General features: G+C 39.8%; 1 protein-coding gene across 1 annotated transcript; it reads left to right on the top strand.

Annotated features, from left to right (window-relative positions):
• The first annotated feature begins 8196 nt into the window (after positions 1-8196).
• Positions 8197-15517, top strand: ip6k2a (inositol hexakisphosphate kinase 2a). Its single transcript, XM_036570983.1, has 5 exons — positions 8197-8858; positions 10948-11161; positions 12956-13128; positions 13440-13615; positions 14033-15517. The coding sequence occupies exons 1-5, from the start codon at positions 8639-8641 to the stop codon at positions 14678-14680; spliced, it is 1431 nt and encodes a 476-aa protein (XP_036426876.1). The 5' UTR covers positions 8197-8638; the 3' UTR covers positions 14681-15517.
• The last annotated feature ends 11538 nt before the right edge of the window (positions 15518-27055 follow it).

Here is a 27055-nt window from a genome sequence, read left to right as displayed (position 1 = left end):
GTTAGTTTAGGAGTTAAATCACTCATGATGGTCCATAGTGTCACATGTTTATAAATGATTATTCTAAATGTGTTATCCAGATAGATAGATAGCAGTCATAATAATTTTAGTTCAGTATCGAAATGTAAAACTGTATCATCAAAGCCTGTTATTTGCAGCAGTACAGGTTTTCATATTGTCTATAACACAGCTTTAATAAGATCAACATTTTGCACAAGGACAAGCTTTGGGACGAACACATCTATTCTGGTCAACTTTCACCACTGCTCAATAGAGTGTCCTGACTGGTTGCATCACGGTGACTTGGCAAGCTGACAGCCCAGGATCTCAGACTCCTATAAAGAACTGTCAGAACTGATTCGAGAATTAGGCACTGACCTCCCACAACTCCAGGACATTTATGCATCCCGATGCTGGACAGGGGCTCAGTTCATCATCTCAGATGCCTCCCACCCAGCTTATGTCCTGTTCTTCTGTTTTCCCTCTGGCAAAGACTTCCAAAGCATCACAGCATGTACCCTCCATCTCAGAAACAGTCTCTTCCCCAAGGCCTTTAGAGCTCTTAACAGCAAACACCAATTGACTCTGTCTCTTTATTAACATTGTATGTATTGTGTCTTACACCTTTTTCTATTGCACAAGTACATATTGTACCATACTCTAGCTAGTAAATTGCATATGTCGCATCTCGTGTGTATCGTACCATATTCTGGTTACCTATGTATGAGGCGGATTATGCTTTCGTGGACCTGTGCATGGATGGCTGTAGCATCACTGAAGATGTTTTTTTGGAAGCTTCAGAGCAACAGACAACCTGTGGAATTGATAATACAGTATTATCCAATAGTTTACTGTATACTGTATAACCCCACATGTTATCTCATTGTATTATTGTATTATTCTATTACATTGTATTATTGTATTATTGTTCTCCGAGACACGTTAGCACCACAGCATCTTTTTAATCTGCTTCAGCATCACTGGACAACTCATCATGCTAGGAAGAGAACGCTAACTGCTAATTATGTTAGGTTAACTAAAGTACGTCCACTTTGGCTAGCATCATGCTGAGTGATGGGGAGGGAGGGCCATCCTACCCACCCAGAAGGAGTGAGGCCGATTATGCACTCATTATGCACGGATGGCTGTGGCATCACTGAAGATCAAACTTGCGATCTTCTGTTTGTTAGATTGCAGCTTTTTGGGAACTTCAGAATAAATCCAGGTGATCCCTGGATTGATGAAAAGGCCTAGGTGTGAAGACAGATGTTAGTCTAAATAACATAAGAAGCACATTTTAACACATAACATGTCAAAAATCCAATCAAATATTGAACTTCAATCAAATGAAAATTTGTGTATTATTACGCTTCAAATAAGTCGACATATATTGTGTTTTTCACTCAAATCTATATGATAGATAATGCAGCTGATATAACATATACTTCTAAAATGCCATCCCTCACGACTCTGTTGTTTTTTGCAGACAGCTTTAGAAGTCAGCTAACCCTGGCTTCTTTGATGATATTATTATCACAGCATTGTCACTGTCAGTGCATAAGCTGGTTTGATGAAATAGCATCAGGGTTACATAGCTGGCAACGACAGTTTTACAGATCTATTACTGAGAAAAGAAGTCTATGTACAATATGTGTTTGAGGTGCAGAGATTATTAGGCCTGTGTGTGTGTAGAGTCTATGCAACCAGAATTTATAGTTTATAGTGTATGCTATATACACTTTAGAAGCTTTAGACGCCAACTAATCCTGGCTTCTTTGATGATATTATTATCACGGCTTGTCTGTGTCAGAGTATAAGCTGGTTTGATGAAAGACCATCAGTTTTACATAGCTGGCAGTGACAGCTTTACATGTCTATTACTGAGAAAATAAGTCTATGTACAATATGTGTGAGGTGCAGAGATTGTTAGGCCTGTGTGTGTGTCTAGAGTCTATGCAACCATAATGTATAGTTTACAGTGTACTGTATACTACAGATTATATACTAGACTAAGTGTTACCGATCGTATCCTCAAAGGTCCAGTGTGGCTGCAGGTTTTTATTCCAACCAAGCAGAAGCACACCTCAAATCAACTGTTTAAAGGCTGAGACCGACTGATTAAACAAGTGTAATCAGGTGCTCTTCTGCTTGATTGGGAATGAAAACCTGAAGCCACACCGGCCATTTGTGGAAAAGACTGGCGAGCTGTGAACTAGACACATGAGAATATTAATAGTGCATTGTAACATGCAAGAGAGAACATGTTGAATGTTAACAGATAACAGTCTAGTTATCTGACATGTTCCTTTCTTGCAGAGCTATCCTTTTATGTTTATCTGTGACTGCATGTCTGTGCATTAGTATGTGAGTGTCTACAAATGCCTGTCTGTGTGTGTGTGTGTTAGGAATGGTGTATTATTAGACTGCATGTCTGATTGTGGATGGTATTTATAGTACATGTATTACTCAGTGATCTGTGTAGGATTTGCTCTGAGCTGTCTGGTCAGGAGGCTACGCGTGCGTCCCAGTATTTTCCACCGCCAATGCCCAACGCTTAATGCCGGGGCCATTAAGAGCATCTGGCCATAGGCCGGCATTTATAGTCCACAATTATAAATATAACTCATTCATAATGTCTTTAGAATATGAAACCATCTAGGTACAGACACTGCTAATTTGTGTATCTATAAATCTTATGTTGTAACTTTTCTTTGCAATTTTCCATACTTGTGTATGTGCCCTTATTAAATAAATAAGTGTAGTGTGTAACACCACTGCCTCACACGCTGCAGACTGGGGTTCAATCCCCTGCCTTGGCAAGCACCCTACATTATACCAATAAGAATCCTTGGGCAAGACTTCTAACACTACCCTCACCTACCTGTGTAAAAACACGATCAAACTGTAAGTCACTCTGGATAAGAGTGTCCGCCAAATGCTGTAAAAGTAAACAGAAAATTCTAGGCCACAACTGACACCAATGTTCAAGACACATTTGGATGAAAACAAAAAGCTGACAATAAATTGAAAAAGTTTACATAAAATAAACTTACTAAAATGATTACCACATGTAGGGTATAGTATGTGCCATTTTGTAGTTGTACTTTGCTTCTTGGCACTTTTCCCCAAATTTTGTCATATCCATTTCCACCCACAAGCTAGGTCTCTCCCAATTACAAAGTACTACCAGTGCTAAGACGATGTAGGCTAGCACATGCTTTCTGCGACTAATGTGACGCCATCTTAACAAAGCTAACGCAACAGCTCAATACATTTGGAGGAGAACACTAACTGCCAATTCTGTTAATGTAGCATTGCATTAATCTGACTATAGGCCAGCATTCATGTTCTGTTACGTCAGCATGATGGGGTGAAAGGGAAGGCCTTCTGACCCACCCAGAAAAATAGGGCCAATTGTGCTCTCCTGGACTCTCAGCCATAGATGGGCAGAAATCCTTGGGCAATGCACCCTCTCTTGATACTTGGCAGGAACAGTGATTACAAATTGCCCTCATAGACAGTCCCTCATAGAAACCATGAAATAGTTCCACACAGCCAACATTTTCACTGTTGATCTGCTGCTGCTCAAATTGTTTAAACATATCTGTGCTGACCACTGCAGGAAAGCAAACAAATGTTAAAGTCATTTCTGAAGTCTTTGAGACTATTTTCAGACTTTTCTAAAAATACTGTGGCTGGAAAAATGTTCTGGTTGAAATATCAGTGCATTCCTATAATAAAGAAATAAATGAACAAAAATTTTATGTTATTATATTTATGTTTATTAAGTTTTTGGGCTTCAATGTGTCTGTTTACATCTTGGTGTGTTTGTCATGTGTAGGAAGTGACAGCTGATAGTCTGCATGCTCTGAATGCCTGTCTCTCTCCTGCTGTCACTCTAGCTCTCCCGCCCTCTTTCTCTATGACCCTCTTAGCTCCTCTCCTCTGTCTGTAAGTCAATCATCACCTTCATATTTGTACCATGTTAATCCATTCTTATTGCTCATGCCTTTACCCTCACGTGGGCAAAGCTCTCTACATTGAACACATATTTACTTTCTTTCTGAAAGGCAATATACAACGATCGGGCATAACTTTATGACATTATGACATAACATTATCCCTGTATCTACACTCATTGTCCATTTAACCAGCTCCACTTACTATATAGGTGCACTTTGCAGTTCTACAATTATAGACTGTAGTCCATCTGATAAATGGACTGATAAAATGGACAATGATCGTAAAAACAAGGAGGTGATCATAATGTTACGCCTGATCAGTGTACACTCTGCAGCACCCTACGTGAGTCATGTCTGTCTGCCTGTGACCTTCCGGCCCTAAGGGCATGTGTGCGAAACACCAAACTGAATCCATCTAACAGTGTGAGAGAAAGAAATTATGCATGCTATGCACATGTGTACGTGCACGCCTCAATACACACCCCATACTCATCATACCATACGAGCCACACAAACAAAAACATGCATAATGTAAAGCAGATGGAGAGGACAAAACATGTACGCAGATATTCCTGAATGGAATGGCACTTAGCTTGGATGTATGACTTTAGAAAGAGCACTTATTTGGTATAGAACCTGTACATTATGTAGAGGGTCTTAAAACTTCAAAAGCTTTTTACAAAACGGCCAATATCCTAAATTTTTATGGATTTTGTTTCAGTTTATGCACCAAAAATAGTATCCACAAGAATCTGTTTTTGTTACTTAGCCTATATATATATATATATTTATACGTACATATATATACACATATTAGTACACTTAATACAAACCCTAGGCATTAATAATGTACATATCACATCACAGTACACCCACACACATACATATGCCTCCTTACAGTAGCTTAATGAACCCCAGTATTGTATTATTAACCCTTAAAACGTCTCTCTAAGCATAACCCAAGTATCAGATTCTAATTCATCACCATTCATGAGCTCCAGGCTTTGCCTTTTGCACTAGCATCTTATTGGGTTACCAGCTGGTACTCATGCAGTCTCCATCTCTGTGCCTGGATTGCGCTGTACTGAGGGCAGGATTGAATTAAGAGGAGCTGAGTGCTACCCTGGCACGGCCTGAGTGTACTCACTTTAATGCGCTTGTTAAAGGTCTGACAAAGACACCAAAGCTATCGGCAAGGTCAAGGACAGTACCCCTCCTCCCCTCCCTTTGTCATGTCCACACCGCCAGTGGTCAGGCTGTTTCATATCCAAATTATATAAAATGTCTCATTGAGAATGCTCATTCGGGTTGCGAGACTTTGTTCTCTCCTCTGTCATGTTTCATGAGCGATTAAGTTGATGTTCAACCTTATTCCACACAGTTTGGACTGGTTCCTGTTCCCATTTCTCTCTAATACTCTCCTTGGTACTCTTTGTCAGTGAAGACATGCTTTACTAAGAAAACGCAACGGTAAAGGAGAAACACGGCAAATTTTCAGCTTTTTTTCACTGATATCTTTGATATACCTTTGACTAGATCAGATAAAGCTTCAATAATGACTGGAATCACAATCATATGTTTCATAACACGGCTGACCCTGTCTGCACACCTTCTAGAAAATCAATGTGCGCAGCAGGCGAAGCAAGAGCAGATCAAAATGACGGCCATGTAGTGATTTTCCTAGGTTATTTCAAAACGGACTGTATACTTTGACTTGGATGAAAAATCTACTACTTGAATTCTCGATTCAATTTTAAATCTATGCTGAGTTTGTATGTATAGGAACATATATAACAGTGACTTTGTGTAACCCCAGATAGCCAATATCTGGGTTCCTAATGCAGACACTACTACAACATTTCTGCAGACTTCCTCATCCAAAGGAATCGTGAAGGTATAGCCTGCTGAGAGAGAGAGTGAAGCCTGGTTTGAAAGGTGGGGTGTTTTATCTTTGTGGTGGAAAAGAACAGGAACAGGGAAGAGACTTCTCTGTACACTATGCAGATTACAGTTACATGCAAAAGTATGCAAAAAAATTACATTTGGTTGATTTTTACAGTGGAATTTGGACAGCCCTTCTAGTTGTAAATTCTCAGAACCTAATTAGCGCATTAGGCATTAATTGAGTAAATGGGCCTGATTAGACAGGTCAAGAATTGTCATCAGGAATTGTTAGTTAATGACACCTCCAGAGTATAATCAATTCTCTGACTCTTCAAACCTTGGACTCCACTAAGCAGCTGCCTGAGTGCCTGAAAATAAAGCTAAATGATGCCTACTTGAAGCCTAATTGAAGCAGGAAAAAGCTATTAAAAGAAATCATAGCGGTCCCAGCTCGCAATTTCCACTGTCCAAAATCTCTTTAAGAAATGGCAGTTAAGGGACCTGCAAGAAATTTTAGCTGACACAAGAGTGGTGGTGCACCATTCTACTGTGCAGCATTATTTGTACAAACATGATCTACATGGAAGGACCATCAGAAGGAAATGTTACCTGTGACCTAATCACAAAAGTCAACATGCAAAGTACGTAAAACAACATTAAGATAACCCAGAGACATTTTGGAAACAAGTGCTGTGTATTAATGAAGTAAAAGTGGAATTCTTTGGCCTCAGTCACCAAAGTTGTGTTTGGAGAAAAATGTTAGCAAGCTGTGATATCTGCTTAGTAAGTTGTCTAAACTTTTGTACATACCACTATTACTTTCTTCTCTTTTTAATCAAATATACGGTAACTATATGTTAGCATTTGAAGAGAAATGTAATATTTTAGAACAATGCTAAAACAAGCTACGGATGTTGTGTTTCTTCTTTACAGTTCAAAAACTAACAAAACACGTAATTTGGCCAAGGGTGCCCAAACTTTTGCATGTCACAGTATATGATGAATTGTACACGGTTTATTTGTATTTTATTTAGTTGAAAAGTCAATAAAGACATCATTTAAATATATTTGAAATTTAATAGGAGCCTATTTCCCTTTTGAAGGGGCAGTTCAGGAGAATTCAGAAGAAATTCATTTATAAAAAAAGTTCATATTTCAGATTTTTTTTTTTTCACTCCCTTTGTAATCATCAGCACCTGCTCTTACTACCAGCAGGGATTATTATTTCTTTGACAGTCATCGTATGTGCATCTTTAGGATGTCAGATCGATTTGTTTTCAAAGCAGCATAAAATAATTGTGATACATCAGGACAGTTTAACTTTTAATGATGCTGTGCTCAACAGACATCTGCCAAGAACCTGGTAGTGCTGGTTTATAAGTGGTTTGACTACTTGCCAGTGGCCTTGTTCGTGAGAGATTAGCAAAAAAAACACTTATGTGCTCAAGCACTTTTAGACCACATGCATTTTCACACTAGTATGAAATGGATTCTCTTATGATACCTGACAGGTTTAGGCTTGGCTGCTCTCTGCCGTGTACAGTAGTAACTCCCATTTTGCTTCCCGTGGCCCATTTTTCCACTGGTGAATTCCAGCATATTGGATTAAAGAGATTAAAGTCAAGCCGGCCGCCTATGGTCAGACAACACCCAGCTAACACCATCCTCACATGTCCATGTTCTCTCTCTGGTTCATCAGTGGCTACTGGCGTTACCAGACTTTCTTGAATCAGGACTTTTTGTCACTAGTTTAAATCATGGTTTAGAGTCTTATTATTCTATGGCTTGAACTCTTTATCTATATTTACCCCTATATATTTTTTCTGCAATACTATCTTGGCTACTCTCTCATTTATCTGCAATATTTCCATGTGGAGAAGTATTTTTATTTCAATCATTTCTAAACGCTGCTGTCTACCTGCTTGATAAATCTGAAGTTTCACCAGTCGAGCGAAGCCTGTAACATTCCACAGCTTCTCTGGTGTTTACTTCCACAGTCTATTAGCATTTTTACACCTGTTCTACAGCTCCTACCTGCCTTTAAACAGCTACTGTAGCACGTTCAGCCCTCACTCCCCCCGCCCCCCGCCCCCCGCCCCCCCGACGACCCCCGACAACACCTCCATGACCGACTAGAAAAACAGCTGCGTCCCCCTCCTCCGCTTTTATGCTGCTTTTTCTTCCTCCTCCCCTCCCCCATCCTCTTCCTCTTTCTCTCTACCTCCCTTTGTTTGCCTGCTGCTCTCTCAGCTGGTTGCCACCCAACGCCCTTTCTTCATCTCTGATTGGTTCTCGTGTCGAGGGGCGGGGCCACGGCTCCGGCTGTTCCATTTTTATTTGTCGAGCGCAGCGCTGCGAGTCAGTTGTCGAACGTCACAAAGCTTAGTCCGCGTGAAGGCAGCGCGAGACGTTTCTACCGCTGCTAACGGTTTTTCAGGCTTTTTAACGTTTTACAATAAAAAGCCTCACTGATAAAGCTCTAAAAACGACCTTGGTGCTGTCCAAAGGTGAAAGCCGGGATTTAAACACCTTTCTCCCTTTCATTTTTTCGTCTCTCGTTCTTCTTCCTGTTTTTCTCCTCTTCCCCGCAGTGCCGTGCTCGTCGCTCTACCTTTAACAAACAAGAGGGCGAGTAAAGCCAAACCGAAAGCTAGCTAGGCGAGGCAGTTTTTCTCTTTCTCTCTCCTTCTTCTTCCTCTCCGTTCCTCTTTCTTTTGTGCTCGACTCCCCCGCGTCTCGGCGTCCGCTCCGTGCCGCGCTAGCCGAGTGCGAAGCCTTAATGCCCGCGGAGGATGAGCCCAGCCATCGAGGGGATGGAGACCGAGCAGCAGCAGCAGCAGCTCTATTTGGGCAAAGGTGTTTTGCTTGAGCCCTTCGTACACCAGGTGGGGGGCCACTCATGTGTGCTCCGCTTCGGAGAGCAGACCATCTGCAAGCCGCTCATCCCCCGGGAGCACCAGTTCTACAAGAGTCTCCCCGCGGCTATGCGCAAGTTCACCCCGCAGTACCGAGGTAGGTGCCAGCGGCTAGCCGGCTAGCTCACGGCCTCTTTCTCTTCCCTTCTCTAACATTCATTTCTACCCCCCCTCTCTCTCTTTCTCTCATGTAGTGCAGCGGTGAGGATGTTCTTCTTTTTGGTAAAGTGAAATCCGTTGTGTATTTATTAAGAATTTAGGCTAAATAGCATCGTGAATAAAGACCAGGTGCATCGTGAGCGTGTTAATGGAACTGTCCACAAGACGGCGCTGTTTTCAATGTTGTGTGTTTATGTTGCAGTTTCCCAGCTGCAGTGCTGCATTCCATCTGCACTGCACAGTTAAATTCATTCAATTTCATTTAGTTCTAACAAAATTGAGCAAACCCCAAAACGATTTGTTCACTAGCTAATGATATAACTTAGACGTGTTAGATTGGAGGAAACACGACAGATGGGTTTCCACAAGTGGAGCTGGGAAAACACTGATGTTGTGGATGTACTGGACACTGAAGGAGAAGGTAGGCCTGTTTTTCAGGTTGATCATTGAGGCAGATGTAATCTGTATTATGTTTGTAGTGTGCCGGAAAAGAAAGGTACGTTTCAAGGCTCGTTTTAGTCACGGCTAATAAGCTTGGACTTCTTCGACTTAAAATGGAGATGGATGACGTTTGCCTGTCTCTACGTGATCCTCTTGGAAGGTCAAAATTGCGAGACCCTTGGATCAACAGCTGTGACCACCCTCTTTTCAGTTTTTGTTAGCAGAGGATGTGAGCAACTCGCTCTGACATGCGACTCAAAAGTCACGTACTGACAAGACAGTAAGGCCGGAGTTAAAATCCCACAGTAATGTACTAATGTAAGCTGAAAATACAAAAGTTGCTGACTAATATGCATCTAAACTCATACATTACTGTTTTCAGTTCCTAGATTTCTTCTTTTCTTGTTGTTGCACATTTTTTCAGCTTCTAGTATTTTTATTCTTGGAAGGATAACAAGTGCCATAATGTTTAAGTATTTAGCAGTTTCCGATTACATATGTCTTATTGCAATAATGATCTGTGGAATGTCTGCCTTATTGTGTCATTTAAAATCACTGTAGTTAAGTGTACACATTTAATTTTGATTGCACTACTTTTTAGTTCTCTCTCTCTCTCTCTCTCTCTCTTTCTCTTTCTCTTTCTCTCAATATTCCTGCAGTATTATCCTCAAATGTTTTGTCTGTTCTGTTTAGGTCTTTCCTCTCTCACACACAACATAAATACATACAAATCAGTATAAAATGTAACACATGGGATATAAACTGAAATTGTTGGACTGTTTCGAACGAGAATTCACCTCTCTGGATCTGGACTTTTAAAAAGTGTCCTCTTCTATAATTCTTCAAGTACTGTCCCCATTTCTCTTGTGATGCCCCCCCTCTTTTTATGACAAGTAGTAGCAACATGTTTATTAAATACAGTGGTGGGATGTATAAATTAAGTTTTTATCTGTTATGCTTGTCTCGAAGTTTTGGATGTGATGTATATGAAATGCTTTTATGATGCTGTAACAGGTCCATTTGGTACATACTTCCCTACTGCTGTTTTTAATATTTGCTGATTTTTTTTTATTTAATAAAAATTGTTTTTAAGTCTTAAGCCTTGTGTCCGTTCTTAGTGGTCTGCATTTTTTACTTCTTGTTGATTCTTTTGAACTAAGAACGTTTGCTGATTCAGATGCTGTGGAATCGCATCTGTGCTGTAGCTTTGTTGTTCTTTGCCCTTTCTCTCTCCTCTACCCTGGCTGTCTTTGTTCCTGTTTCTCTCCCTCTTGTTACTCTGCTTTCTGCATATATCTCTCTCCCATTCTCTATTTGTGTGGACCTGTCTGATCTCTATCAGGTTAGGCGAAGGCTGTGCTGTCGGCTCTGTAACTTTTGTAAAACGCTGGAAAGTTTTAAGAACAAAAAAAGAGTGCAGTGGGTAAGAAGTGCTGAAGATTTCCCAGACTGCCTATTTTTGAGCTGGGATCTCTGACTACATTCTAAAAAGATGAAGTGAATTTTTTTTTGCCTGGTTCTTGAAATTAACTTTTCCTTCCCTCTTTTTTCCCCCTTTCTCTCTTTTCTCTCTGTCTTCTCTGTAGGGGTGGTATCGGTGAGCTTTGAGGAGGATGAGGAGGGGAATCTGTGTCTCATTGCCTATCCGCTACACAGTGAGCTGGGGGATCTGGAAAACGTGGACCCCTCAGCTGACCTGGAACCCAAGAACAAGATGAAGTGGTCCAATAAGATGCTGCTGGACAATGAAGGCTATAGCAAGGACAGAACCAGACATTCACGCAAGGACAAAGACAAAAGGTAACTTGACATTTACACTGAGCATTATACTTGATTACGTACTGAAGCGCCTTTCACTGTAAATGAGCCTGTAAAGTGGAACGCTTCGGTCCTAATTTACATTTGGTCACATTTGCATAGCACATTTCCATCAGTCTTTCCTAGTGATGCACTGAAACTAAAATCCTGGGCCAAAACTGAAATTCAGGACATACTTGGCTGAAAAACATCTGACAGTAAATGCATGCAGTTAACATAATATAACTTAAGATGATTACAGCATGTAGGTATTAGACAAAGAAGAACCAAAGTAATGGTGTAATATTATTATTATTATTATTATTATTAATGTTGTTGTGTTTGTGTTTTAAACTTTGCACTTTGGCACGGTCATTGGTGAATTTTGTCATTTCAAACAACTGAGGCCACAGATGGTCTTTTCATGCTAGTGGGGACTTTCTGCTTCTGTTTTGCTGTATTCTGCGCGGTATCAAAGTGTTGTACTTGGCATGAACAGCGATTTATAAATCTTATCTAATGTCCCTTACAGAAACTGGGAAATGGATCCCTCTGTGGTCTTTCATTTTGACACTTGGTTGAAGGCCTGTGTAACTTGTATTGTTTGTTTGGCCATTTTTGCCCTTGTTTAGCTGAAACTTTTCTGTGGCCATAATTTCAGTGCCTCCCTAGTACTTTAGTTGTATCTGCCTTGTTGTTTTAACCTTCCACTGGGCAGAAGACTTGAACAACGAATATACCCAAACCTTTGACAGTCAAGGTTTCACACTAGAACCAAGGCACTGAAGTAATGTGACTCAAGACAGCCTATGCCTTTATTCTACTGTTGTTCTTCAGTTTGGCACTCAGATCCTGCTGACATAATGAGAGTGTGACTGGTCACCTCATCATGCTCATTATGAACCAGTGGCCCACAGAGCACCAAGCTGGGACAAGTACATATGCCTTCATCTCCTCGAAGCTTGTCCGTTTGTCTTTGTCAGTGGGTCAAGGCGGAAAGTTATATAATGAGAGCACAGCTCAGCCGCCTGGATCTTATCTTGCCATGACCTGGGTCTCAATTGTCTCTGCTGGTTTACCTAACCCAGGCTTTTCCAACACCAGAGAGCTCCACTTCACTTGTTTCTAAAAGCTAGCTTGGAAAGTTACCAGTACTGAGTTCTAAAAGGAGAGATGCTGTGCTCCGATAAATAATTTTAGAGACTGTGATGTCAGTGAGAGGACATCATTTTATTCCTAATGTAAGGAAATCACTGGTATGAAGAACATCGAAGAACACCGGTGTTCAAGACCTTTGTACAAGCACTGAGTAATAGAATCCTTGGAATGCACACATTGTTTCCTTATTTTAGGCCTGGAGTTCATTTAGCAGCATTTCACAAAAAGATTGTCAGTTTTAAAAAAGTTTGTGAAAGATGTCATTGTCAGTTTTCACTAGATTGTGTACAATTTCACCAATGCTTATCTTTTTAGGACTGAATTTAAGTCAGAAACTGCAACAGAATAACAGTTCCTAACTTAATAACCTTATCCCCACTCCAGATAAGAAAACAATAATATAGAAACATCCTAGCTAAACAAAATGTCTTCTATCAGTGTCTATCAAGTTAGCTGGTGTAAACCAAAGGAAGATGTAATTTTCGAACAGTGATTTGTGAAGTAGTCAAGTAGTCACCATCTTTGCTTTTTCATTGATGGTAATCTCTCTCTCTCTCTCTCTCTCTCTCTCTCTCTCTCTCTCTCTCTCTCTCTCTCTCTCTCTCTCTCTCTCTCTCTCTCTCTCCCCATGTTGCCCAGTTTAAAACGTGAGGAGGAGCTGGAGTGGTTCCAGCAGGCTGAGGTGCTCTACTGCAGCCTGGAGAGAAGCAATGCAGCGGGACCTCAGTTCAAGCACAACCCCTGGAGCCTCAAGTGCCACCAGCAGCACCTGCAGAGAATGAAAGAGAACGCCAAGCACCGCAACCAGTACAGTATCCTTCAGCTGCAGCCTACCTAAAGAGAACTCATGCTTTCAAGTTGAGGTTTTGTCACAGGGTGTCTTGAAAGCTTTCATGATGATAATGAAATTCCTTTGCATGAAGTAAATTCTTAAGAGAAAGTCTAGAAAATTTAGACCCTATTGTTACATGCTGACTATGGAAACATATGATAATGCTGTAGAAGTTTGATGTTATGAATTCTGAATGGTAATTCCAAGTGGTAGGCTAACCAAAGTTTACTGGCTTTCTAATTAAAGTGCCAGTCCTTGTAGTCTGTTTCCCTTGACCCAGCCCCTTCTCAGAGTTTATCTTGCTGGAGAACCTTACATGGCGTCACAGGGTCCCGTGCGTTCTGGATTTGAAAATGGGCACAAGGCAGCATGGGGACGACGCCTCTGAGGAGAAGAAAGCCGTGCAGATTCGCAAGTGCCAGCAGAGCACTTCAGCCAGCATTGGAGTCCGCCTCTGTGGCATGCAGGTCAGCTTACGCTATTTTGGTGTGAGGGTCACTGTTTTGATGGGGGGAATCCGGAGAGATTGTTTGTTTGTGAATGTAAACTGACTTGCATAAGGTGATATTTTGACCAAAGATCAAATTTACAAAATTTCCTTCTTAGCCCAAATACAGTTAATCAGACAAGATATGTTTGGTGTCTGCAGTGTCTTTGATTGTGTACTTAAGCTACACGGTTAATGTAGCTAGTAAAGGAAGCTTGTAGCCACCATTGTGTAAACTTGCTTGCTTATTTGGTGCTTGATACTGCAAGGAATACTGTTTTCTTTTAAAATGGACAAGAAATAGTAGTTGTAGCCATATGAAGCTTGAATTTTGTTCATGCTTTTCTTTAGTTACCAGTAAATCAGTTGACCCTTTTCCCCCCTACATATTATACAGGTCTATCAGTCCGCCTCAGGCCAGCTCATGTTCATGAACAAGTACCATGGCCGCAAGCTGACCCTGTCTGGTTTCAAGGAGGCCCTGTTCCAGTTCTTCCATGACGGGCGACGGCTGAGACATGAGCTCCTTTCACCGGTCCTGCGGAGGCTGCGTGAGATGCAGGCGGCTCTGGAGGCGTGTGAGAGCTACCGCTTCTACTCCAGCTCCCTCCTCATCATCTATGATGGAGATCCTCCCCGCTCCCGCCGCTCCACTGAAGAAGGCCTCTCAGATGAAGAGGAAGAGGAGGACGAGGAGGAGGAAGAGGAAGAGGAGGAGGAGGAAGAAGAAGAAGAAGAGGAAGGAGGTGCGTTCGGGTTTCCTTGCAGTGCTGCAGGGGCTGGAGGTAGCAGCAGTGCTAGCAGCAGCAGCAGTGGCATCAGCAGTAGTGCAGGAAGCAGCAGTAACTCTGCTGTGAGTTGCCGGGGCACCAGGCTGGACATTGGGCCCATGGTGGACGTGCGCATGATTGACTTTGCCCACACCACATGCAGACACTACAGGGAGGATAGCGTGGTCCATGAGGGCCAGGACAGTGGTTACATCTTTGGCTTACAGAACCTCATCACCATCATTTCGCAGCTAGAGGACCACAGCACAGATTAAACTTCTTCTTGCTGGGTCTCCAACTTTCAGTCTCGCAATGGACGCTGAGCTCTCCCAGCCACATCACAGACTGTGGGCGTAAAACATGGGAGTTTCTACTGTCAGTCTCTTTTTGTTCTTTCTGTGTTCTTTCTTTCTTTCAGTCCCTTCAGCCCTCTCAGTTGGAAATTAATGTGGCTAAGAACTTGGCAGGTCCATTTGTGTCTTTCGTAGGTGTTTCTTTTTTGTTAATTTTTTTGTTTTTTGTGTGCACAGAGGATTAAAAAGGGTTGAAGTGGCTAACATTGAGGACATGGCAGCAGTTTGTTTACTTCACTCAAAGACTAGTAGCCTTCCTCACATTATCCTTCTCTACTGTTAAAAGTTTCATGTCCCTGCACTTTCTTTGTGGATTTACATGCAGAAAAAAATACACAGTGGAAAATATACTGATTCCAGTCCCAACCCCATTCCAAAGGAAGTGTCTAGAGCCACAGCTTGCACTCGTATTTGCTCACTCTGGATTCAGAGCAAAAGTGGAACGAAGAAAAAACAGACTTTTGAGTATCATTCAGAAATGATCACCCTCGCGCCTTTTCCCATTGAAAAGAGACAACTATATTCAATTAGGTAGTAGAGACATACAGAGACTCTGATAGAGCTTTATTTATTTGACATATTGTATTTCTTAAATAAACTAAAAAAATAAAAACATGAATTAAGGCTGAAAGATGACATTCCATGTTGATGTTATAATAATGATATTAATAAATATTATTTGACATGTTCAGATACCTCTCTTAGATATGTGTTATCAAGAGTATGTTGGAGGTCAAATAAAACTGTTTTTTTGTTAAATGCTGAATTTATCGTGGCTTTATTTCTGATGCAAAATACAGCATTTCATGGTGATCTGAACTTTAGAAGCCAAAGCTTAAGGCAGTTTGCAGTCCTGCATGTCAGGAAAAGGAATTTTATTAGGGATACTTGATGATCAAATGTTTTAGATGACACTGGCTACTATATTAAAATGTGTGCATTTCACTCCTTTTACTGCTTTTCTGTTCCTACAGAGGTAAATGTTATGTTTCTCAATAATGCTAATCCAGATTGATATAGTCCCAATTTCTACCTTTTATTGTTTTGTATCTGCATTAGCAGATATGTGCATGCAAAATATCAGATGTTGGCATTGGTGCATACCTAAAGCTTATATTCTTTACAGTGCATCCCCAAAAATCTGTTTACTCATTGAAAAAGGAACCGAGAATGCTGAATTAGTAGTCAGTATTGTTACATAAACGAGAACCAAAATCATTCTTTTGTACTTCTAATTTAGTACAGAGTGTTTACTAGCTATATTGATGGGGTTTTGTGTAGATCTCTCCCTGATTTCTTTGTGAAATCCTCATTGCCTGTGGCTTGAGTGGTGAGCCAGTGTTATGTCATTAGTGCCTTCTCTGGTTGTCTTGTGATTTCAGCACGCAGTTCCAGTAGTTTGCTGCGTATCAGCGGTTAACTGCTCCAGCCAAGTGCTTTGGCTGTCACGCACTGGAGGTGTGAGAGGGCGCGCTAAGGCTGCTGCCAGAGAAGTAATGAAGGATTAATGAATTCCGCAGTTGATTAGAGTGGAAACTATTTGAGGATGGTTACCTCATTACAACTGGGATCCTGTGGTATTAAAGCAGTAGCTTTCTCTGATAAAAACGGGTAATTAGCCGCAATTGCCGGTGTCATTTTTCAGATTGCAATTAGGGCCAATTTCTTGTGAAGCAGTCATGGCCTAAGCTACTAGTAGCCTACTGTCAAGCCAAAACCAGAGCACCTAGTCAGTAAATCTTTTCTCAACATGGAAGGGGTCTGCATATCACAGACTGTCAGATGACATTGTTTAGGTAATGAGATCTTACAACATCTTGGGTAGATTAATTAGCAGCATTAAATGGTGAGCAAAGAAAGCATGAAAAAGAACCCTGTGAGGTAAGAGACTGTGACCTTTGATTATACTACCAAGCTGCCAAGTGTCCAGACACTACCATTCAAACATTTGGAAGCACTTGTCATAAGTTTATTTATTAATAGCTTTTAAAATGTAGTTTTATGGGAACATAAGTAGATATTAAAGGTTAAGTAATGCTGTAATTATCTATAGTAATTTTATTAACTGCTGTGAACACTTCAAATATAAGGATTCTTGACATTATTTTTGATGAAAATGTCATTCTAGATGTTTATAGCTTTCTCAATTATCATGAAATCATCTTTAGCACTGTCATTCTGGGTGTGTCTAAAATTTCATTTAATTACCACTTTCAACGTTTTTTTAGACTACAAGAAGTACAGTTATGGAGTCATTTGCAATAACATACTTTTTAGTATTGGAAACAGGGACTTTAACCTTTTGGACAATAGATTGTGAGTAGTTCATCCGTGATACCACCATCACAGAGCTAAAATACGAAAACAAATGCCTGCCCACTCACTCCCTCAATATTGTAGAAATGATATTTCTTATTCTGACAGTTCCTTTTGAGAATTAATCCTCACATGAAATATAAATGCTGGGTGTTTTTTGATCAGCAGCCTAATCTGAAAGTAAGTAAAGTTTATTTATATAGCGCTTTTTACAACAGGTGTTGTCACAAAGCAGCTTTACAAGGAAATGAGCATTACAAAAAGAAGTCCGGGTCCGAGCCCCCATGAGCAAGCCAGTGGCGACAGTGGCAAGGAAAAACTCCCTAAGAGAAACAGGAAGAAACCTTGAGAGGAACCAGGACTCAGAAGGGGAACCCATCCTCCTCTGGTCGACACCGGATAGTAAACATTGTTAGTATAAAGTATTATAGTACAAAAACAGGGTAAAAGGAAGGAAACAATTAATTTGAATAGTTCAGTTCATGCAGCAGAAGCAGCAGCATCAGTGGGGTCAGGTTGTGAGGGTGAGGTTTGCACGGTGAGCAGTGGCACCCGATCAAGGCAGCAGAGGCAGCAGCATCAGCAGCAGGATGGGCAGCTGTTCAACTCGGCAAAAGAAAGAGAGGAAAAACACAGTCAATGGGTGATTGATTAATTTGAATTAGTTTGAATGATTGATTGGTTCAAGTGAATAATTTTGAATAGTTCATGCAGCAACAGCAGTAGTATCAGTGGGGTCAGGTTTGAGGGTGAGGTTTGCACGGCGTTGTACAGCAGGAGGCTCAACGTTGGTAACCCGGTCCAGAGGGCTGGCGAGCAGTGGCACCCGATCGAGGCAGAAAAGGCAGCAGCATCAGACGCACAGGATGGGCAGCTGTTCAACTCGGCGAAGAAAAGAAAGGAAAACACACAGAGAGGAAAACACACAGAGTTAGTTCTGTAATGGGTGACCGATCACAAATTACAGTGTTAGCAGAGACTCTGGCAGGTATAGAACTAACAGGGAAAACTAATTACCAAAGGCTTGAACATACAAGTAAGTTTTTAGCTTAGACTTAAACACTGAGGCTGTGTCTGAGTCCCGAACATTAACAGGAAGACTATTCCAAAGCTGGGGGGCTTTGTATGAGAAAGCTCTCCCCCCTGACGTAACTTTATTAATTCTGGGTACTAATAGTGAGCCAGCACCTGATCTAAGTAGGCGGGATGGTTCATAGTGAGAGAGAAGTTCACTCAGGTACAGCGGGGCGAGTCTGTTTAGTGCTTTATAAGTCAGCAAGAGAATTTTATAATCAATCCGAAATTTTACTGGCAACCAGTGTAAGGCTGATTAATCTGGGCTGATATGGTCAAACTTTCTGGTTCTTGTAAGAACTCTGGCTGCAGTGTTCTGGACTAGCTGAAGCTTGTTAATGCTTTTGCTGGGACATCCAGCCAGCAGGGCATTACAGTAATCTAGTCTTGAAGTAATAAATGCATGAACTAACTTTTCTGCATCCTGTAGAGATAATGCATTTCTCAATTTAGCAATATTGCGAAGATGCAGGAAGGCTGTTCTAGTAATATTAGTTATATGTGTGTCGAAGGACAGATCAGGGTCTATAATGACACCAAAGTTTTTTACATATGAGCTTGATGCAACTGAGAAATTGTTAAGTTTAAGTGTTAAATTAGACAGTTTGTTTCTAGCTGCTTTTGGACCAAGAAGCAGAACCTCTGTTTTATCTGAGTTTAGAAGGAGAAAGTTACTCGACATCCAGTCCTTTATGTCTTGTATACAGTCTTCAATCTTGCTAAGGTTAATTCTATCATCTGGGTCGCTTGCTAAATATAACTGAGTGTCATCGGCATAGCAGTGGAAGTTTATGCCGTGTCTACTGATAATGGTGCCCAGTGGTAGCATATATAAAGTGAATAATACAGGTCCTAAAACAGAGCCTTGTGGAACACCATATTTTACTTTTGTGAGAACAGATGATTCACCGTTTATATTAACAAACTGATACCGATCAGTGAGGTAGGACCGGAACCAGGAAAGAGCTGTTCCTGTTACCCCTACAAGGTTTTCTAGTCTGTCTAGTAAGATAGTGTGGTCTATTGTGTCAAATGCCGCACTAAGATCGAGGAGGACTAACAAGGACACATGATCTTGGTCAGAAAATAATAATAGATCATTTACAATTTTTACTAGTGCTGTTTCTGTACTATGATGTGGCCTAAAACCAGATTGGAATTTTTCATGTATTTGATTCCTATGTAAAAAGGAGCTTAACTGTTTTGCTACAACTTTTTCCAAGATCTTAGATATAAAGTTGATATTTATTTTTAATTTTCTTTTTTAAAAAGTGTATGAGATGAAGCAAATAAAAAAAATCATGGTAAGTCACAAAGTGGGGAGGAGTGGAAGCTTTACAGTTATACAGTTTTTCAAAAGGACCATGTCATGGAAAACTGAATTTCCCTTGTTTTTTTTTTTAATAAAGGAGTCATAAGAAGTCTTTTGTAAACATTGTGAAAGTTTTAAACTGTACCATTCACTCCCCACTCAATACAGTCCATATATGGAAAATATGCTGCAAAAACAGTCTGCTTTGAATACATTGCTTCTGTGATGTCACAACAACTCATTCACATTTATCCACCTATTCAGCCTATAGCAGTTTAGCTCCACTCATTCACACTGAAGTTCTATGGAATGTTTCACCTCTTACTTTACACGACAGCTAATCAGAACAAAGCTCCTTTGTCTTATGTCAGTCTTAAATGCACAGTAACACCAGCCTGTTTATTTGTTAAGGATAAAAGAGGCTGGAAAATGGTTTCGTAAAAAAGAATTATGGCCAATTATGAGGAGGGAAAGATTAAAAATACAACCAAAAAGTTGGGACGCTCTGCAAAACGTAAATAAAAATAGAATACAATGATCTGCAAATCATTTAGACCTTATATTTAAATGAAAATAGTGCAAAAACAGCATATCAAATGAAATTTTAAAAGAAATTTGATTGTTTTTCTGAAAAATATATGCCCATTTTTAATTTGTTCCCAGCAAAACATTTAAAAAAAATTTGGGATGGGGCAACAAAAGACTGGTAAAATTTTGTTATGCTAAAAACACCTGGTGGTTGATTAGCAATGGGTCAGTAACATGACTGGGTATAAAAAGCATTTCAGAGTGCCTGAGACTTGGGGATTTCATCATTTACACTACATAATAGTATTAAAAGATTGAGAGAATCCGAAGAAATCTCTGTATGTAAGAGACAAGAGAGAACCAATATTGGCTGGCAGTGGTCTTCGGACCCTCAGACGGCACTGTATTATAAACAGACATGATTCTGTAGTGGAAATCACTGCATGGGCTCAGGAACACTTCTGAAAGCCACTGTCTGTGAATGCAGTTTGTCGCTGCATCCACAAATGCAAATTAAAACTCTAACATGCAAAGCAGAAACCATATATAAACAGGACTCAGTGACACTGCCGCCTTCTCTGGACCTGAGCTCAATTAAGATAGACTGAGGAGAAGTGGAAAAGTGTCCTGTGGTCTGACGAATCAAAATTTTAAATTTCTATTTGGAAATCATGGACACTGCATTCTCCAGGCTAAAGACCATTCAGCTTGTTATCGGTGCACAGTTTGAAAGCCAGCATCTGTGATGGTATGGGTGCTTGCTTATTTCAGCAAGACAATGCCAAACCACATTCTGCTCGTATTACAACAAGAATGCTCCGTAATGAAAGAGTCTGGGTGTTAAACTGGCCTGTCTGCAGTCCAGACTTGTCACCACTGAAAACATTTGGTGCATTAAAAATTACTCTAAAAATTGCTTTCAAAGCTCCAGCAGCTGGCCTCCTCAGTTCCCCAAATGTTTACAGAATGTTGTTAAAAGAAGAGGTGATGCAACAATGTAGTAAACATGTCTCAACTTTTTTAAAACTGTTACTGGGATCAAATTCAAAATGGGCATATATTTTTCAAAAAAAGTCAAATTTCTCAGTTTCAATATTTCGATATGTTGTATTTGTACTATTTTCAGTTAAATATAGATTTTAAATGATTTGCACATCATTGCACTCTATTTTTATTTACACAAAAAAAAAGAAAAAAGGCCATATGTGGTCTTGAATTCTAATGCAAAGGCGTTTCGTTTTTAACATTGGTATGAGATTTGACTGCATTCAGCCACAAGCATTAGTGAGGTCAGGCACTGATGTTGGATGATTAGCTCTGGATTACAAACGGCACTCCAACTTTACCCAATTATACTGGAGCTCTATTCATCACTCCAGAGAACACAGTTCCACTGCTCCACAGGCCAACGCTGGGGGCTTTACACCTCTGTAGCTGATGTTTTGCGTTGCATGTGAGGCTGCTCCAAAGCGTCCCATTCTACTGGCAATGCTTATACAGTCTGTGTGTGCACAACTGAACACCTGTGTCAGTAATGGGTGCACCTTAAAGTCACTAATTAGAAGAGGTGTCTGTATGTTTTTTGAACCAGTTGTAAGTGCAAAATCTTTTTAAAGTCATTTACGTCCACTAGATTTGTTCTTACACATTTAGGCCCTTGGTAAGCACTGTATTAATCTTTTGCACACATATTAACATTGCTCAGTGCTTCTGCTTGAGAGCAGCTATAACCTCGAATAACTCTTCTATCCCTTTGTATTTTCATTACTGATCCACAGTGTCCATCACGGGTGGGGCAAATAGGGGAAAGCTCTCGTGCTGTTGAGCAGCTGCTGCAGCAGGCTTAACCGTTCCATAGGACACATGAGACTGCAGCTTATGTGTTTTAGGATAGGCTTAGATGAGAGTGAGTTTAAAGAGTACATGTTTGCTTTAGAGATTTAGTCTCTATGGTGCCACTGGGCTGCTTTGGCTCATCCCTCATCTGATATAACCGTATTTCAGGAGGGTTAGTGGGCCTTTCTATGCAATCAGTGGTTGATCTGATTCTGCTTGTGTTGGAGTGTATGCTTCCATGCATGCATGTGTGTTTGCACAGCATCTTTGCTCAGTCTCAGGTTGCTGTGGAAAGTAGACCTGTTTCGTAACAGAGGAAAAAGTCTCTATGGCAACAGAGCAGAGCCATATTTTTTCACTCTTTTTCCCCCCTGATGCTGTGGCTCATGTTGTCCTACATACGCTAATTAACCCCAATGCAATATATGTAGTGCACACATCCATGTCCTGGAATAGATCACGAATGGCACAGTCTTTGTCTTCCATTATAATCACTGGATCGTTTAAAAGTTCTGCTCTATTTCGGTCCCATGTAATTCGTTCATCCTGTGAGACCTACTGGCTTTGTTCTCATTGTGTCCCAGAATAGATCACTGTAGAGTTGCTCATTTACTTTTGTCTCTTTGTACTTTGTGGTCCTTAAGTGCACAGCCACGCCCATTCTCACACACAGATTCATGTTTCATCCTTCTTACGTTTCCTTATATAAGAGACAGCGCTGCATTCCAGGCATAGAAGAGAATGGGGATGAGTGCAAGCATGTGAATGAGTGACTGTAAATACAGTTTTATGCAAAAGTTTCGGCACCCCCGTCAGATTACATGGGGATTTTTTTGTTTGTTTCTTTCTTTCTTTTTTATTGAAGTTTATCATCTAAAGGGAACAAACTTTTGCTAATTTTAATGCACAATTACTATTTATTTGGTCAATTTAAATAAAAAATACAAATTTCTACCACAGTTTGTGAAATTTTCTTCCAATATGACAATTTAGAAAATTAACTAAAATGCGACACCTAAATTTGCCATAAAAATGTCATGTTTAAGTTTGTTTTATGCAAAGATGTGTTAATTCTTTTCCAGTTAGAAAGTCAACAAGACAAATCATTTGACCAGGAGTGGCCAAACTTTTGTATAAGACTCTTTTATACTCTTGGTCTGACCTTTTAGATGCTGTTAGAAAGTACCTTTGCTGTCTTTTCTCTTTGTGTCCTTTGTTTTCTCTTACTCTGTTTTTCACTCAGTTGAATTCCATTTTGCTTCTGCCTTTGGGTTCTTAAAAAAAACTTTCTGAGAGTTTAGGCAAGCCTCAGCACTGTGTGTGTGTATGTGTGTGTGTGTGTGTGTGTGTGTGTATGAGTGCTGGTTGTTTTGACAGAGGTTAAATTCACCATGCACCAGCAGTGACAGACAACTAACTCCACAGTAGCTTACATAAATGCAGAGAGAAGCCGAGTGTGTTTAACCAAATCTCTCAGTTTTTTCACTACTTCTTGATCAGTTTACAATCTCAGTAGACAAGATTATAGCAGATGATAGTTTGTGGGTATGCACTGTAAGAATAAACCTCTTAACCTTTATCTCTGTTAAAGCCATTCATTGATGAAAATGGAGAAAATGGGCCAGTGTGTATTTGCAGTTTTGCTCTGCAGAAATGCTTGTCTTTGTATCACAGTTGTACAATCCTACTTTCATTTATTAGCACAACTGACCTCCAGTGTAGTGATGTGGTAAACTGATGATTTCTATTATGTAATACCTGTGTGTCAATCCAGAGTACTGCAGTTGTAATGTCAATTCCTGCTGAAAACCAAGACAACTCTGGGAAATACCTAAGAATCATAACAGTATATATATATATATATATATATATATATATATATATATATATATATATATATATATATATGTATGTATTGAAAGTCCCTAATGAAACACAGTGATGTCAAGTACATTTAAAGAACATTTAAAAGTAACTGTTAGTAAAAGAATTCTGAAAATTCTGAGCTAATCTAATGACGTACAAAATCTGACCACAAGATTGCAGCTTCCTGTCTCTTCCTGGTACACCAGTGTTTTAAGTGTTAAAGCCTGCCTGGTTCTGTCTGCTGTACCGCACTTGCATGCAAGGCATGTCCCCATATGGATGTAAAATATAGAAGTTGACAGAGGTCAGACTCACACTTCAGATCTCTTTAAAGGGCCAACATCACGAAACAACAAATTTTCTGTGTTTTGAAAAAAGAACTTGATATAGTATGTAAACATTGCTAAAGTTAAAAATGTACTACTCTTCATCAAAACTAAGCTGCTAAAACAGACCATTTCAAATGAATAGTTTTTGTGAAGTCTTGAAAAATAATGCTTTTACATATATGGCTCTATTCAAGCTACAGCCAGCCGTTTAGCCCAGCCTTTTAATTTAAAGTGATAGTTAGTATTTCTGCCTGGACTGCTTTTTGAAGGAGGGACAAAACAGGGAAGCCAATCAGTACGGAGCTCATTTACATATAATTGTCTTGAAGGCACAGCAACAAAAACAGCATGTTTAATTCTAAGGCATAAAGAGAAGTTGGAAAATGATCATGAAAGAATGAATTACTTTCATGACTTTGAAACACAAGCTGTATCATCATGGAGGGCCAAAGTCCAGCACAGTTTGGTGATTTTCCTGCTCAAATACACCTGTTTCAACTCATCAGTTAATTGCTAGGTTTAGTGGGTGGGTTTGAGTTACCAAACAGTGCTAAATACAGGCCATCTTGTGTGGTGAATGCCCCTGCTTTGCCTGGTATATCAATCATAATTTTGGAAATCGTCGCTGTCCAAAGGAAAGCATGTATCTCCAAAATAGTAACTTCACAGAAGAAGCCAAAAACGTTCTTTACTTTTAATGTAAGTCAATGGAAAGGCAATTTTGGTCCAATCATCATGAAATTTTCACACAATGTAAAGAATGGCTGCCATGCTCAAATGATGTGAAAAAGTGAAGCTCACAAAAAATGGAGATACGTGTTTTTGTTTGGACAGTGACGAAATGATCAATTCTTTAATGTTTGTAGAAGATTTCATTTAATTCTTTGTTTGATGTCATTCTAGATGTAAACAATTCTAAATTACACAACTGATAGAAAGTGTCTGTTTTCGAGGTTACTATCTTCCAGAACTAATCGTCCAACATCAGTACCTAACCTCACTAATTCGCTTGTTGCTGAATGCAATCAAATCCTCACAGCAATGTTCCAACATCTAGTATAAAGCCTTCTCAACAGAGTAGAGGCTGTTACTGCAGCAAGGAGGGACAAATCCCTTTTAATACCCTTGATTTCTTAGGAAACACTGCATGGACAGGTGTCTACTAACGTTTGGACATATACAGTATCTATCTTAATGAGAAGCAGACAGTGTTCAGTGACATTTCTGCATTTAGAAGTAACGCTGTCAACAGACACTTCTGGAAGGAAGAATTGAAGCTGCCTCTTGTTTCGGAGGATCCAGCCGGTCTTGACTGGAGCTGAAACATAGACAGACCCTGACAGTGCCTAGCCATGAGCCATGAATACCCCTCAGTACTGACCACAACCATAGAGAGAGAGCGTGTGAGAGAGAGACAACCAGGCCAAGAAAGAATTAGAAACTTATATAACGGCAACTCTGACGTAAATATCTCTCCCATATAGCACTGAGGCGGACTGTCATGACAGCACCCACTGACTGCACTGTCAACACGTGTTAAAGTCAATCTCTCAATTAGTTTAATAAGAGCACTATTAGGCAATGTTGTCTGTCTGTGTAAGTATGAGTTAGAAGTAATTTTATAGCTCTGTTTGTACCATTAAGTCTTATGCATGAAAGATTTTGCCAAATAAAGTAAACTAAAAATACAAGTACACTCTACACAACATGGGTTCTTGGTAAGTTAAATCAGCTTAAATCTAGTCTATCTGATAGTTCTCATTATAAGACTGTTACGCAGATATTATAAGAATATTCAGCCTAATTGTAGATCATTTTACTTGTTTTAATCCATTTTTATTCATTTTTTTTTTAATTGACAGATAATTGCTTCTTTTAGGAAAAATGCTCAGCAGTGAAATTTTCTACCAATGAAACAAAGCAAAAGAGCACAGATGATTTTCTTCTTTAATATGCATCTAATCTCAAAATAGCTTCTGAGTCATCACATTGTTAAAATCCTTTATCTCACAGACCAAGAGAGGCTTTGATGTCCTTAAACAAAGTAACTGCATCACATGCATGCTGTGCAAGCTTTCTTGTGTTGGGAAAATGCAGTTTTATCATAACTCTCCTAATCCTAATCTCTTCTCCTCCTTTTTAATTTGAATATTCTCTCCAGTGACAGAGCTGGTCCAACGCAGCCGGCTGTCCCCTAAAGACAGTGTGAAAACCATAGCTGAGTCAGTGTCGCCTTTACATAACTGATGCGCTCATCCTGCAGCTCTAGCCAATAGTAGATCGGGGTGGGGGGGAGAGAGCAGGGGATGCTGGGAGTTTGGCTGGAGGCCTATGAGCAGCTCGGAGCAGACGAAATCCAGCAGCACTCCGGCTGAGGGGTAGTGGGTGAGAGAGGTAAACTGGTTGCAGGCGTGATATAATGGACATGCACATCATAATGACCTCAATATGTAAGACGTGTTGTAAATACATAAAAGCTAATGAGGCATATAATCACTGGGTCACAGATACTGACCTCTCCACAAGGTCTAGTTACCCATCTAATGGGTCAGATGTTATAAAATGTTCAATCATTTTTGTTCATAATCATTTTCTTTAACAGTTGCATTTGAAGACCCAGGTCAGGAAGGCTTGTGAGTAACAAAGGCTTTTATCCTGAAAGCGATGATTACAGCATGACATGCTTTACTTGAAAGAAGCTTTTCTTTTCTTTTCTTTTCTTTTCTTTTCTTTTCTTTTCTTTTATTTTATTGTTTTTTATTTTATTTAATTTATTAGATAATACGGTCATAAAAGTGTGCTTTGTAAATAAAATTAATTGTTAATTATTCATCATTAATTATTATCGTTTTTGATATGAAAAATGTTTTTTTTTTACATTAAGGTGGCTCATAGAATGAAACATATAATCCAGAGTTTTTGCTTTTATTAATATTTCATTATTTAATTTTGTAATTTGTGTATTTATAATAGATTTGATGCGAAAAAGCACATCTTCATGTCTTCATTCAAAGCCTTCTGAATCTGTCTGTGCAT

This window comes from Colossoma macropomum, unplaced genomic scaffold (genome assembly GCF_904425465.1).
Source record: "Colossoma macropomum unplaced genomic scaffold, Colossoma_macropomum, whole genome shotgun sequence".
In the NCBI taxonomy this organism is placed as follows: Eukaryota; Metazoa; Chordata; class Actinopteri; order Characiformes; family Serrasalmidae; genus Colossoma; species Colossoma macropomum.
The sequence above is the reverse complement of the archived record's forward strand: the minus strand, read 5'-3'. Positions and strand labels throughout refer to the sequence as shown.